Source organism: Carassius carassius, chromosome 14 (genome assembly GCF_963082965.1).
Source record: "Carassius carassius chromosome 14, fCarCar2.1, whole genome shotgun sequence".
NCBI lineage: Eukaryota > Metazoa > Chordata > Actinopteri > Cypriniformes > Cyprinidae > Carassius > Carassius carassius.
Genome location: NC_081768.1, coordinates 217501 through 234804, shown reverse-complemented (window position 1 = coordinate 234804; position 17304 = coordinate 217501). Strand labels below are relative to the sequence as shown.

The following is a 17304-nucleotide window of genomic DNA, read 5'->3' as shown; positions in this document are numbered from 1 at the left end:
TTGGTTGTAAATATGTAAGGAAGAAAAGGTTTATTTGTCAATTGCTGAATTTTATTTTAGGCCAGGCAAAACTGGCTATCTATGTAAGTAGAAAGAAAAAGATGGAACAAAATTTGGAACCGAATGTGGTTACATTGTTTTCAAACATGGTGCAAGCAAGAATACTGATAGATTTTAGATACTATAAACATATGGATGATCTTGCTGCTTTTGAGGAAATTTGGTGTTAAAATGAGGCTTTGTGCTCTGTTTTCGAAGGTGATTTGGTTTTTACACGTTTGTGAGGAGTTTATGTATAAATGAATATTGTAATTTAATTGTGTGGTAAATTATATTTGTAATAAAGGATGTTAAAATTCTCTCTCTCTCTCTCTCGTGCGCACCGAACACAGTGCGCGAGTAACCGGCTAACGTTACTCTGTTCAGCTTTCCCGCGTCTTGTGTTTGGATGCTTTAATGTTTAAATCGACGAGCGGTGAGGCTTAAAAACACGTCAGAACGATCAGCTTTCGTGACGATGCGCAGCAGTGACCCATCAACTGTCCTGAGCATGTTTTTAGGCTGACCTCAGTCAGTCGGTGGAGATCGTTGGGGGCCCCCTGTATATTACTAATCAAAAAATACGTTTAGATACAGTTACAGTAGGAAATTTACAAAATATCTACATCTTTACTTAATATCCGGATGATTTTTGGCATAAAAGAGAAATGTATAATTGTGACTCATACAATGTATTGTTGTCTATTTCTACAAATATACGTCTGTGACACTGATGACTGCTTCTGTGCTGCAGGGACACGTGTAATATTAATAAAAACAGATTTGGACTTTAATCAGGTATTACTAAATGCACAGAAGTTAACATTAAAATGAATGAATACTTTTGGAGTGTTTTGAAGTGAACCTCATGGTAAAGTGTTACTGATTTCTTGAAATACTGTAGGAAGAAAAATTCCACTTTAGGCAATGATTTATTCTTCAAGTCAGACATCAAATATAACACAATGAACCTCATGCTAATCACACAACTGAGCTTTTGAAAACAATTATGAACAGAAGCGGCTTCAATCAAAGGACAGATAGAAGAAAGAAGAAACGCTCTTGCTGGTACCTGAACCTGTGTGCTCAAACGACTGCAGAGAAACCACAGACTTACTAAAGGAGGATAGAGAAGGCTTTACAACGGTCTTTAACATTTAAGGAAACAAACAGAGAATTTGTGGAGAAATCTACGTCATTTCATCAGGTGCATTCATTAACCCTTGGTCTCCCGGTGAAGGTGGAGATGTTATTCCAACAACACTAATAGGAACACCAGAGATCTTATGTATGGAGTTAGATTAGTGCCAGAAGTCATGGATCCTACATGATATGAGTCTGTCTGCTGCTAGTGCTGTGGTTTTGTGTCAGTTCTTCAGTTTAATGCTATGCTTTACATTCTGTAATCTCTTTTACAAGAATCCAGATAAACAAACAGATATTGCTTTTCCCAATAAGAGTTTTCTAAAACTTTTTCCGTAATCAATCTATAGTCATCATCTATATTGTCATAATATTCAAAGTTTTAGAAAAATGGTGATAAACTCATTATTGAGCCAGTTCTGTTTGTTTATATGGATATCCATACAGAACTGAGAAGACAGACTTCTAAAGTATGGACAAAAACAACAGCATTAACAGCAGACATCGACAAAGCAGTCTACACTTTTGGCACAAACAGAACTCCATACTTACAGAGGAAACATGTGTGAAACACGGGAAAGAAGCCATGAACATATGCATTACTGTCAAATAATCTGAACTGCCATCCGCTGGTGATCAGATGATCTGGTGGTTACGTGCCGCATTTGTTTGTTTGTGCATCTGAAGCTCTCGACCTGCTGTGCATGTTTATTGGTGAATCTGTGATCTGAGAGCGATCTCAGGAGGCGTCTGACGGGACGTGCTCCTCGAAGCCCTCGCTCTCACGCACCAGCGCTCGCTCCAGGATCACGCGGCCCTCCTTGTAGCGCTGGCTGTCCTCGGTGGCGAACTCGTAGATCCAGCCCAGCTTGCTGTTGCAGTTCTTGCAGCTGACGTCTCGCACCATGTGTCTGCCGGTCAGCATCACGCGGTCCTGCACCTCGCTGTACTGCAGGTTCACCACCTGAAACACATCACAGGACGTCAGCATCAGCGCCAGACACTCGCAGGGTGTGCCATACTCACTAACACATTACACCTCCAGATTGTGTTTCTGAGAGTGTCTTATTGTGTTAAAGTTAGACCTGTCACGATTATTAAATAATCGTTTGATCGCGATTAATTGGTCTAATCGCGGTCATTACAGATGATCGTTATTATTGCCCACTATTAGAAGACACAAGGGGGCGCTGTAGTACCTGCAGCACTCTACTTCTACCGGTCTCCCTCTGAACTCATTACGCTGAGCAATTACGAGCATTACATTCAAATGATATTGCCCTGTTGATTTCTCCATCATTTTGAGTTAGAGCAGCCCAGTTATTTAACAAAGATGTATTTAGTTTCAAAGCCGAAAACGACAGCGCCGATCTGGGCACATTTTGGTTTTACACCCGATGATAAAGGACAGCCAAAAGACGTTGACACGGCAGTGTGTCGAATTTGTAGGAGAGAAATACCAGAAAAAGCTGCCAACCCCACAAATCTTAGGAATCACCTGAAAGCACATCACCCAAAAGAGTTCGCCGAAGTTTTGAAGTCATCCACAGCCGCTCATACTTCCAGTCAGGTGACAATAGCGCAGGCCTTCGAACGGGTAACAAAATATAAACGCGACAGTATGAAATGGCGCACACTGACCGACAGTGTCACGAGATACATTGCTAAGGAAATGCAGCCTTTTAATACTGTGGAGAAACCAGCATTTAAAGAAATGCTCTACAACTTTGACAAGCAATATGAATTGCCAGGGAAAACGTACATTTCCAAAACAGCAATTCCAAATTTTTACAGAGAAGTGAAGGATGAAATCCTCAAGGATTTGAAAGAAATTGATTTTTATTCAGCCACAACAGACATGTGGTCCAGTGTAAATATGACCCCGTACATGAGCCTAACAGTACATTACCTCACAACTGACTGGACACTAGTATCAAAATGTCTAGAGACAAGATACACCCCAGAGAACCATACTGCTGATACACTTTCAGAAACTCTTAAGTGCATTTTATCAGATTGGGAATTAGATGAGAAAAAAATTTCCTGCATAACCACTGATAATGGGGCTAATATTGTGGCTGCAGTGGGCAAACTTGGCTGGCCATGGCTAAATAGTTTTGGCCATAATCTCCACTTGGCTGTTACAAATGCCATAGCAAGTGAGAAGGATCGCACAGCACGTGCCCTAGGACTTTGCAGGAATCTGGTGAACACGTTCAGCATGAGCTGGTTAAAAAGAAGAGACCTGAAAAAGGCACAGATGGAGGCCGACATTCCTCAGCATAATTTAGTTCTGGTAAGTTAAATATTTTATTAAAAGTATTTTTATTTTGTATATTAAATTAAGTAAAACAAGTATAAAGTAAATTTATCTTTAAAAAAAATATTATAATCCTCAAACCAATTTTCTACTTTAAATTATATTATATACTCTCTAAAACTAATGTTTTTATTTTATATATATATGTATATATATATGTATATATATATATAGTTAATAATTATATAAACTATAACAAACATGTCATATTTCCTCCAGGATGTCTCTACACGCTGGGGAACAAAACAAAAAATGATAGACAGAGTTCTGGAGCAAATACCTGCAATCAGACGTGTCCTGATTGATGACAGAAAACATGGACACCTAAACCCGACCTGGCAAGATGTATCTGTCCTTGAGTCCATTAATGCGGCACTGAAACCTGTGGCTGATTTCACAGATGTTCTATCAGGGGAAAAGTATGTTACTGTGTCTTCGGTGAAGCCTGTTCTAGACCTTTTAAAAGATGAACTCTTATCCCCTGACTCCAATGACACAACTCTTACTTCAAATATCAAGAAAAAAATGAGCGCTGTACTTGATGAAAAGTATAGCCCAGCTCCACTTCAAGAGCTCCTGAGAAAGGCCACCCTTCTTGATCCAAGATACAGGGCCCACTTTGAAGCTGCAATTATAGATGACACCAAAGGCCAGCTTTTAAAAGAGATAATGGAGATGACAGAGGAAGGACACAATGTTGAACAAGGTAGGATGTACACTGTAAAATATTTACCTAAAATATGACCTAAAAATGTTCATGCTGCAATCTAAATTAACTGGTTTTATTCAGTGTATATATACACCAACACAAGATTACACTAACAAAAGTAATTTTTAAGGGTTATATTAGGTAGACATCCTGCTTAAGGTAAAGCTACCCCTTTACTTTTTACAGTGTCTGACAGAGCTGCAGCAGATGATGATGTGCCTACAACATCTTCTGCACCTCCTCCAAAAAAGAAGAGACTGTGTGATCTGCTGCAGAAAAGAAAAGCTCAACCTTCTACACATGGCTTAACAAAAAGAGAGCAAGCTGATGCTGAACTGTCAAGGTACCTACAGGAAGAAGCCCTAGATAACTCGGCAGACCCTCTGATGTGGTGGAAAGGCAATGAATCCAGGTTTCCTTTGATTTCCAAGTTGGCAAGAAAGTACATGTGCATTTGTGCAACAAGTACTGCTTCTGAAAGAATGTTCAGTACAGCTGGCAATATTGTCACCCCAGTTAGATGCTGTCTTAAGCCAGAAAAGGTCAACATGCTAGTGTTCCTTTCCCGTAATCTACCAGCATGATTGTTTTTGTTTCAGAATTGGACTTTTATGGCCTGTTCTGTTACGGTCATAGTTTATATTTGTGATTCATTGTTTCTGTTATTTACAGAATTTTCAAATTTGTAAAATATATTTATATTTTACTTTAGTTTGAGATATTGACACGACAGTCCTTTTTGTGTTATGGTAACTTTATGGTGATTGTTTTTATTATTTATACTTTCATATACATTTACATTTTTTCTTTAAATGTACACATTTCTGAAAGATACATATTTTTCATTTAATAAATTACTTTAATATTTAAAGGCTTTAAGTGTATTAATGTATTATTGCAAGTGACAACTTACAAGGGATTCAATTAAATAATCACAACAATTTGTACGACAATTAATCGTCAAAGCCCTAAAACAGACAATTAATCGCCATGATTGCGATTATTTATTGGACAATTAATCGTCAGCCAAATTTCATAATCGTGACAGCTCTAGTTAAAGTGTTTGATATTCTTCATATTCTGTGTGCTGGTCAGCTCACACTGATAGAAATTCATCTTCACTTTGAACTGATTTTATAAAGGTAAAAATCTTTTTTTTTTTAAGTGTGCGTCATCTTTTGAGTCAAATTCTTACATTTAATCAGTGAATTAGAATCATAGGACATGTGGGCCATTAGCAAGCAAATGAAATCAGCATTAACAAAATTCCTCATCATGTGATATTTAGATGTTTACACACTGTTTAATGAAGGACAGGAATGCATTTAACCTGCAGTTACACATGCATTACTACTGTTTTGATATATTAAACATCAAACGTGAATACTGATATTTAATTAATTAAAAGATACATGTACATTTATTCCTTTTGCAGACGCTTCTATGCAAAGCGACTTATGAGTGCGGAGGTGATCTCCCTCCAGCCGCGCAAACACTGTGTGACTTTCATCCAGAGCTGAGCTGAATTCTGACTCGTGCGACTGGTTTCTGAGTCTGTGTTTGGTCAGTGTAAGAGACGAGTGTGTCCTGAGGCTATGGGACGTGTCTCCTTCATGAGGGTGTATCCCAGCTGAAGACACAGTCCTAAACCCAGAGTTCTGTCCCTCACCGCACCTGAGCCACAATACAACCTTAACCATTTCATCTTTTACACCGCAAGAACACTAAAAGAGGGAAATAAACCATTGTCCATTATTTTGCAATCAGTGATAAAGATAAACACGCCACTAAATGGACATTGGCATACATCTGCACTATAGACACTCCTGCACAATGTCACGTCATGTTCTTTAGAGACACAGAACAGCGAGTTATTTTTGTTGTCAAAATAGCGCAAAAACAGGCAATGTTGCGTCTAAAACATAAGTCTCTTAATATGAATTATTGTTTATTGGACTGTTGTATAAAATCAATATCACATTTGTAATCATGTTGGGTTAGGATGAGTATTTATGGAATATATAAACCGAGTCTTGTTTCCTGACTCCGCCCACCAGCCGATGACGTCAGCTCCAGTAGGGCAGAGGTTATTGTGATTGACCCCGGGTTCAAATCATTCAAATCTGCCTTTTGGCAAACTTTTTTTTTGGCCTCTTCAAATACCAAATCACATCAGAAAAGCATTTATTTTCAATGAAATTAAGGAAATAATCAGAAAGCTGAAAATAAAGTATTGGGTAGGGTTAGGCTAGGTTTAGAGAGGATAAGGTGGCATGCATTTAATAATCTGAAATAAAATAAAAAAATGTACACTCAAGTTATTGTATACTGTTTTATAATGTATTACAATACTGAAGTGCAGATAATTGCCACTATTCAAATAGTGTAAAAAGTAGTATAAATAGCAGAAACCCCTGGTATTTTAACAGTGTAAACAGAATCTATAGCTATTTGTACTTCCACTTATACATTTTCTGCCCCAATATCTTGAATTCTGTGACTTTCTAAATGTATTTTAAAAGACTGAATCATGCAGTGAAAGAACACGTGCACTCTGTAGGGGTGTTTTATCGAGATGATATCACGCACCTTGTTGAAGAGGAAAGCTCGTCCGGTGGCGCCGGTGAAGCGTGTGGAGATCAGCTCGGAGCGGTTCGTCAGGATTGTGTCACAGTTAGCGCAGGAGAAGAGACGCGTGCCACCGATGTGATCCAAGAAGATACGGCCCATGATCCACACACACACACCTGTGAGAGAGACACACACACACACACACCTGTGAGAGAGACACACACACACACCTGTGAGAGAGACACACACACACACACACACCTGTGAGAGAGACACACACACACACACCTGTGAGAGAGAGACACACACACACACCTGTGAGAGAGACACACACACACACACACCTGTGAGAGAGACACACACACACCTGTGAGAGAGAGAGACACACACACACCTGTGAGAGAGACACACACACACACACACACACCTGTGAGAGAGACACACACACACACACACCTGTGAGAGAGACACACACACACACACACACACACACACACACACACACACACACACACACACACACACCTGTGAGAGAGACACACACACACCTGTGAGAGACACACACACACACACCTGTGAGAGAGACACACACACACACACACACCTGTGAGAGAGACACACACACACACACACACACACACACACACCTGTGAGAGAGACACACACACACCTGTGAGAGAGACACACACACACCTGTGAGAGACACACACACACACACCTGTGAGAGAGACACACACACACACACACACCTGTGAGAGAGACACACACACACCTGTGAGAGAGACACACACACACACACCTGTGAGAGAGACACACACACACACACACCTGTGAGAGAGACACACACACACCTGTGAGAGAGACACACACACACACACCTGTGAGAGAGACACACACACACCTGTGAGAGAGACACACACACCTGTGAGAGAGACACACACACACACACCTGTGAGAGAGACACACACACACACACACCTGTGAGAGAGACACACACACACACACCTGTGAGAGAGACACACACACACCTGTGAGAGAGACACACACACCTGTGAGAGAGAGACACACACACACACACACCTGTGAGAGAGACACACACACACACACCTGTGAGAGAGACACACACACACCTGTGAGAGAGACACACACACACACACACCTGTGAGAGACACACACACACACACACCTGTGAGAGAGACACACACACACACACACACACACCTGTGAGAGAGACACACACACACCTGTGAGAGAGACACACACACACCTGTGAGAGAGACACACACACACCTGTGAGAGAGACACACACACACACACACACACACACACAGACACACACACACACACACACCTGTGAGAGAGACACACACACACCTGTGAGAGACACACACACACACACACACACACACACACACACACACACACACACCTGTGAGAGAGACACACACACACCTGTGAGAGAGACACACACACACACACACACCTGTGAGAGAGACACACACACACACACCTGTGAGAGAGACACACACACACACACCTGTGAGAGAGACACACACACACACACACACACACCTGTGAGAGAGACACACACACACACCTGTGAGAGACACACACACACACACACACCTGTGAGAGAGACACACACACACCTGTGAGAGAGACACACACACACACACACACACCTGTGAGAGACACACACACACACACACACCTGTGAGAGAGACACACACACACACACCTGTGAGAGAGACACACACACACACACACCTGTGAGAGAGACACACACACACACCTGTGAGAGAGACACACACACACCTGTGAGAGAGACACACACACACACACCTGTGAGAGACACACACACACACACACCTGTGAGAGAGACACACACACACACCTGTGAGAGAGACACACACACACACACCTGTGAGAGAGACACACACACACACACCTGTGAGAGAGACACACACACACACACCTGTGAGAGAGACACACACACACACACACACACCTGTGAGAGAGACACACACACACACACACACACACCTGTGAGAGAGACACACACACACACACACACACCTGTGAGAGACACACACACACACACACACCTGTGAGAGAGACACACACACACACACCTGTGAGAGACACACACACACACACCTGTGAGAGAGACACACACACACACACCTGTGAGAGAGACACACACACACACACACACACACACACACACACACACACACCTGTGAGAGAGACACACACACACACCTGTGAGAGAGACACACACACACACACACACCTGTGAGAGAGACACACACACACACACACACCTGTGAGAGAGACACACACACACACCTGTGAGAGAGACACACACACACACACCTGTGAGAGAGACACACACACACACACCTGTGAGAGAGACACACACACACACACCTGTGAGAGAGACACACACACACACACCTGTGAGAGAGACACACACACACACACACCTGTGAGAGAGACACACACACACACACACCTGTGAGAGAGACACACACACACACACACCTGTGAGAGAGACACACACACACACACACACCTGTGAGAGAGACACACACACACACACCTGTGAGAGAGACACACACACACCTGTGAGAGAGACACACACACACCTGTGAGAGAGACACACACACACACACACACCTGTGAGAGAGACACACACACACACACACACACACACACCTGTGAGAGAGACACACACACACACACACACACACCTGTGAGAGAGACACACACACACACACACCTGTGAGAGAGACACACACACACACACCTGTGAGAGAGACACACACACACACACCTGTGAGAGAGACACACACACACACACACACACACACACACCTGTGAGAGAGACACACACACACACACACACACCTGTGAGAGAGACACACACACACACACACACACACACACACACACACACACACACACCTGTGAGAGAGACACACACACACACACACACCTGTGAGAGAGACACACACACACCTGTGAGAGAGACACACACACACACACCTGTGAGAGAGACACACACACACACACCTGTGAGAGAGACACACACACACACACCTGTGAGAGAGACACACACACACACACACACACACACACACCTGTGAGAGAGACACACACACACACACCTGTGAGAGAGACACACACACACACACCTGTGAGAGAGACACACACACACACACACCTGTGAGAGAGACACACACACACACACACACCTGTGAGAGAGACACACACACACACACCTGTGAGAGAGACACACACACACACACACCTGTGAGAGAGACACACACCTGTGAGAGAGACACACACACACACCTGTGAGAGAGACACACACACACACACACCTGTGAGAGACACACACACACACACACCTGTGAGAGAGACACAAACACACACACACCTGTGAGAGAGACACACACACACACACCTGTGAGAGAGACACACACACACACACACACCTGTGAGAGAGACACACACACACACACACACCTGTGAGAGAGACACACACACAAACACACCTGTGAGAGAGACACACACACACCTGTGAGAGAGACACACACACACACACACACACACACACACACACCTGTGAGAGAGACACACACACACACACACACACACCTGTGAGAGAGACACACACACACCTGTGAGAGAGACACACACACACCTGTGAGAGAGACACACACACACACACACACACCTGTGAGAGAGACACACACACACACACACCTGTGAGAGAGACACACACACACACACACCTGTGAGAGAGAGACACACACACCTGTGAGAGAGACACACACACACACACACCTGTGAGAGAGACACACACACACCTGTGAGAGAGACACACAAACACACACACACACACACACACCTGTGAGAGAGACACACACACACACACACACACACACACACCTGTGAGAGAGACACACACACACACACACACACACACACACACACACACACACACCTGTGAGAGAGACACACACACACACACACACACACACCTGTGAGAGAGACACACACACACACACACCTGTGAGAGAGAGACACACACACACACACCTGTGAGAGAGAGACACACACACCTGTGAGAGAGACACATACACACACACACACACACACACACCTGTGAGAGAGACACACACACACACACACACACCTGTGAGAGAGACACACACACACACACACACACACACACCTGTGAGAGAGACACACACACACACACACACACCTGTGAGAGAGACACACACACACACACACACACACCTGTGAGAGAGACACACACACACACACCTGTGAGAGAGACACACACACACACACCTGTGAGAGAGACACACACACACACACCTGTGAGAGAGACACACACACACACACCTGTGAGAGAGAGACACACACACACACACACACACACACACACACCTGTGAGAGAGACACACACACACACACACACACACACCTGTGAGAGAGACACACACACACACACACCTGTGAGAGAGACACACACACACACACCTGTGAGAGAGACACACACACACACACCTGTGAGAGAGACACACACACACACCTGTGAGAGAGAGACACACACACACACACACACCTGTGAGAGAGAGACACACACACACACACACACACACCTGTGAGAGAGACACACACACACCTGTGAGAGAGACACACACACACACACACACACACACACACACCTGTGAGAGAGACACACACACACACACACACACACCTGTGAGAGAGACACACACACACCTGTGAGAGAGACACACACACACCTGTGAGAGACACACACACACACACCTGTGAGAGAGACACACACACACACCTGTGAGAGAGACACACACACACACACACACCTGTGAGAGAGACACACACACACCTGTGAGAGAGACACACACACACACACCTGTGAGAGAGACACACACACACACACACCTGTGAGAGAGACACACACACACCTGTGAGAGAGACACACACACACACACCTGTGAGAGAGACACACACACACCTGTGAGAGAGACACACACACCTGTGAGAGAGACACACACACACACACCTGTGAGAGAGACACACACACACACACACCTGTGAGAGAGACACACACACACACACACACCTGTGAGAGAGACACACACACACCTGTGAGAGAGACACACACACCTGTGAGAGAGAGACACACACACACACACACCTGTGAGAGAGACACACACACACACACCTGTGAGAGAGACACACACACACCTGTGAGAGAGACACACACACACACACACCTGTGAGAGACACACACACACACACACCTGTGAGAGAGACACACACACACACACACACACACCTGTGAGAGAGACACACACACACCTGTGAGAGAGACACACACACACCTGTGAGAGAGACACACACACACCTGTGAGAGAGACACACACACACACACACACACACACACACACACACACACACCTGTGAGAGAGACACACACACACCTGTGAGAGACACACACACACACACACACACACACACACACACACACACACACCTGTGAGAGAGACACACACACACCTGTGAGAGAGACACACACACACACACACACCTGTGAGAGAGACACACACACACACACCTGTGAGAGAGACACACACACACACACCTGTGAGAGAGACACACACACACACACACACACACCTGTGAGAGAGACACACACACACACCTGTGAGAGACACACACACACACACACACCTGTGAGAGAGACACACACACACCTGTGAGAGAGACACACACACACACACACACACCTGTGAGAGACACACACACACACACACACCTGTGAGAGAGACACACACACACACACCTGTGAGAGAGACACACACACACACACACCTGTGAGAGAGACACACACACACACCTGTGAGAGAGACACACACACACCTGTGAGAGAGACACACACACACACACCTGTGAGAGACACACACACACACACACCTGTGAGAGAGACACACACACACACCTGTGAGAGAGACACACACACACACACCTGTGAGAGAGACACACACACACACACCTGTGAGAGAGACACACACACACACACCTGTGAGAGAGACACACACACACACACACACACCTGTGAGAGAGACACACACACACACACACACACCTGTGAGAGAGACACACACACACACACACACACCTGTGAGAGAGACACACACACACACACACACACCTGTGAGAGACACACACACACACACACACACACCTGTGAGAGAGACACACACACACACACCTGTGAGAGACACACACACACACACACCTGTGAGAGAGACACACACACACACACCTGTGAGAGAGACACAGACACACACACACACACACACACACACACACACACACACCTGTGAGAGAGACACACACACACACCTGTGAGAGAGACACACACACACACACACACCTGTGAGAGAGACACACACACACACACACACCTGTGAGAGAGACACACACACACACCTGTGAGAGAGACACACACACACACACCTGTGAGAGAGACACACACACACACACCTGTGAGAGAGACACACACACACACACCTGTGAGAGAGACACACACACACACACCTGTGAGAGAGACACACACACACACACACCTGTGAGAGAGACACACACACACACACACCTGTGAGAGAGACACACACACACACACACACCTGTGAGAGAGACACACACACACACACCTGTGAGAGAGACACACACACACCTGTGAGAGAGACACACACACACCTGTGAGAGAGACACACACACACACACACACCTGTGAGAGAGACACACACACACACACACACACACACACACCTGTGAGAGAGACACACACACACACACACACACCTGTGAGAGAGACACACACACACACACACCTGTGAGAGAGACACACACACACACACCTGTGAGAGAGACACACACACACACACCTGTGAGAGAGACACACACACACACACACACACACACACACCTGTGAGAGAGACACACACACACACACACACACCTGTGAGAGAGACACACACACACACACACACACACACACACACACACACACACCTGTGAGAGAGACACACACACACACACACCTGTGAGAGAGACACACACACACACACACCTGTGAGAGAGAGACACACACACCTGTGAGAGAGACACACACACACACACCTGTGAGAGAGACACACACACACACACCTGTGAGAGAGACACACACACACACACACACACACACACACCTGTGAGAGAGACACACACACACACACCTGTGAGAGAGACACACACACACACCTGTGAGAGAGACACACACACACACACACCTGTGAGAGAGACACACACACACACACACACCTGTGAGAGAGACACACACACACACACACCTGTGAGAGAGACACACACCTGTGAGAGAGACACACACACACACACACACCTGTGAGAGAGACACACACACACACACACCTGTGAGAGACACACACACACACACACCTGTGAGAGAGACACAAACACACACACACCTGTGAGAGAGACACACACACACACACCTGTGAGAGAGACACACACACACACACACCTGTGAGAGAGACACACACACACACACACACCTGTGAGAGAGACACACACACAAACACACCTGTGAGAGAGACACACACACACCTGTGAGAGAGACACACACACACACACACACACACACACACACCTGTGAGAGAGACACACACACACACACACACACACACACACCTGTGAGAGAGACACACACACACCTGTGAGAGAGACACACACACACCTGTGAGAGAGACACACACACACACACACACACCTGTGAGAGAGACACACACACACACACACCTGTGAGAGAGACACACACACACACACACCTGTGAGAGAGAGACACACACACCTGTGAGAGAGACACACACACACACACACACACACCTGTGAGAGAGACACACACACACCTGTGAGAGAGACACACAAACACACACACACACACACACCTGTGAGAGAGACACACACACACACACACACACACACACACCTGTGAGAGAGACACACACACACACACACACACACACACACACACACACACACACCTGTGAGAGAGACACACACACACACACACACACACACACCTGTGAGAGAGAGACACACACACACACACCTGTGAGAGAGAGACACACACACCTGTGAGAGAGACACATACACACACACACACACACACACACCTGTGAGAGAGACACACACACACACACACACACCTGTGAGAGAGACACACACACACACACACACACACACACCTGTGAGAGAGACACACACACACACACACACACCTGTGAGAGACACACACACACACACACACACACACCTGTGAGAGAGACACACACACACACACCTGTGAGAGAGACACACACACACACACCTGTGAGAGAGACACACACACACACACCTGTGAGAGAGACACACACACACACACCTGTGAGAGAGAGACACACACACACACACACACACACACACACACCTGTGAGAGAGACACACACACACACACACACCTGTGAGAGAGACACACACACACACACACCTGTGAGAGAGACACACACACACACACCTGTGAGAGAGACACACACACACACACCTGTGAGAGAGAGACACACACACACCTGTGAGAGAGAGACACACACACACACACACACCTGTGAGAGAGAGACACACACACACACACACACACACCTGTGAGAGAGACACACACACACACACACACACACACCTGTGAGAGAGACACACACACACCTGTGAGAGAGACACACACACACACACACACACCTGTGAGAGAGACACACACACACCTGTGAGAGAGACACACACACACACACACACACACACACCTGTGAGAGAGACACACACACACACACACACACACCTGTGAGAGAGACACACACACACCTGTGAGAGAGACACACACACACACCTGTGAGAGAGACACACACACACACACACACACACACCTGTGAGAGAGACACACACACACACACACCTGTGAGAGAGACACACACATACACACACCTGTGAGAGAGAGACACACACACCTGTGAGAGAGACACACACACACACACCTGTGAGAGAGACACACACACACCTGTGAGAGAGACACACAAACACACACACACACACACACACACCTGTGAGAGAGACACACACACACACACACACACACACACACACACACACCTGTGAGAGAGACACACACACACACACACACGCACACACCTGTGAGAGAGACACACACACACACACACACACCTGTGAGAGAGACACACACACACACACCTGTGAGAGAGACACACACACACACACACCTGTGAGAGAGAGACACACACACACACACCTGTGAGAGAGAGACACATACACACACACACCTGTGAGAGAGACACACACACACACACACACCTGTGAGAGAGACACACACACACACACACACACACCTGTGAGAGAGACACACACACACACACACACACACACCTGTGAGAGAGACACACACACACACACACACACACACACCTGTGAGAGAGACACACACACACACACCTGTGAGAGAGAGACACACACACACACACACACCTGTGAGAGAGAGACACACACACACACACACACACCTGTGAGAGAGAGACACACACACCTGTGAGAGAGACACATACACACACACACCTGTGAGAGAGACACATACACACACACACCTGTGAGAGAGACACACACACACACACCTGTGAGAGAGACACACACACACACACACCTGTGAGAGAGACACACACACACACACACCTGTGAGAGAGACACACACACACACACACCTGTGAGAGAGAGACACACACACACACCTGTGAGAGAGAGACACACACACACACACACACCTGTGAGAGAGAGACACACACACCTGTGAGAGAGAGACACACACACACACACCTGTGAGAGAGAGACACACACACCTGTGAGAGAGACACACACACCTGTGAGAGAGACACACACACACACACCTGTGAGAGAGAGACACACACACACACCTGTGAGAGAGAGACACACACACACACACCTGTGAGAGAGACACACACACACACACACACACACCTGTGAGAGAGACACACACACACACACACACCTGTGAGAGAGAGACACTCACACACACCTGTGAGAGAGAGACACTCACACACACCTGTGAGAGAGAGACACTCACACACACCTGTGAGAGAGACACTCACACACACCTGTGAGAGACACACACACACACCTGTGAGAGAGACACACACACACCTGTGAGAGAGACACACACACACACACCTGTGAGAGAGACACTCACACACACCTGTGAGAGAGAGACACTCACACACACCTGTGAGAGAGACACTCACACACACCTGTGAGAGAGACACACACACACCTGTGAGAGACACACACACACACCTGTGAGAGA

General features: G+C 46.3%; 1 protein-coding gene across 1 annotated transcript; it reads right to left on the bottom strand.

Moving 5' to 3' along the window:
* Positions 1-1487: 1487 nt before the first annotated feature.
* LOC132156669 (protein yippee-like 5) lies at positions 1488-6987 on the bottom strand. The gene is made up of 2 exons (XM_059565603.1): positions 6801-6987; positions 1488-2146 (listed from the first exon to the last, which is right to left on the bottom strand). The coding sequence occupies exons 1-2, from the start codon at positions 6939-6941 to the stop codon at positions 1922-1924; spliced, it is 366 nt and encodes a 121-aa protein (XP_059421586.1). The 5' UTR covers positions 6942-6987; the 3' UTR covers positions 1488-1921.
* Positions 6988-17304: the final 10317 nt, after the last annotated feature.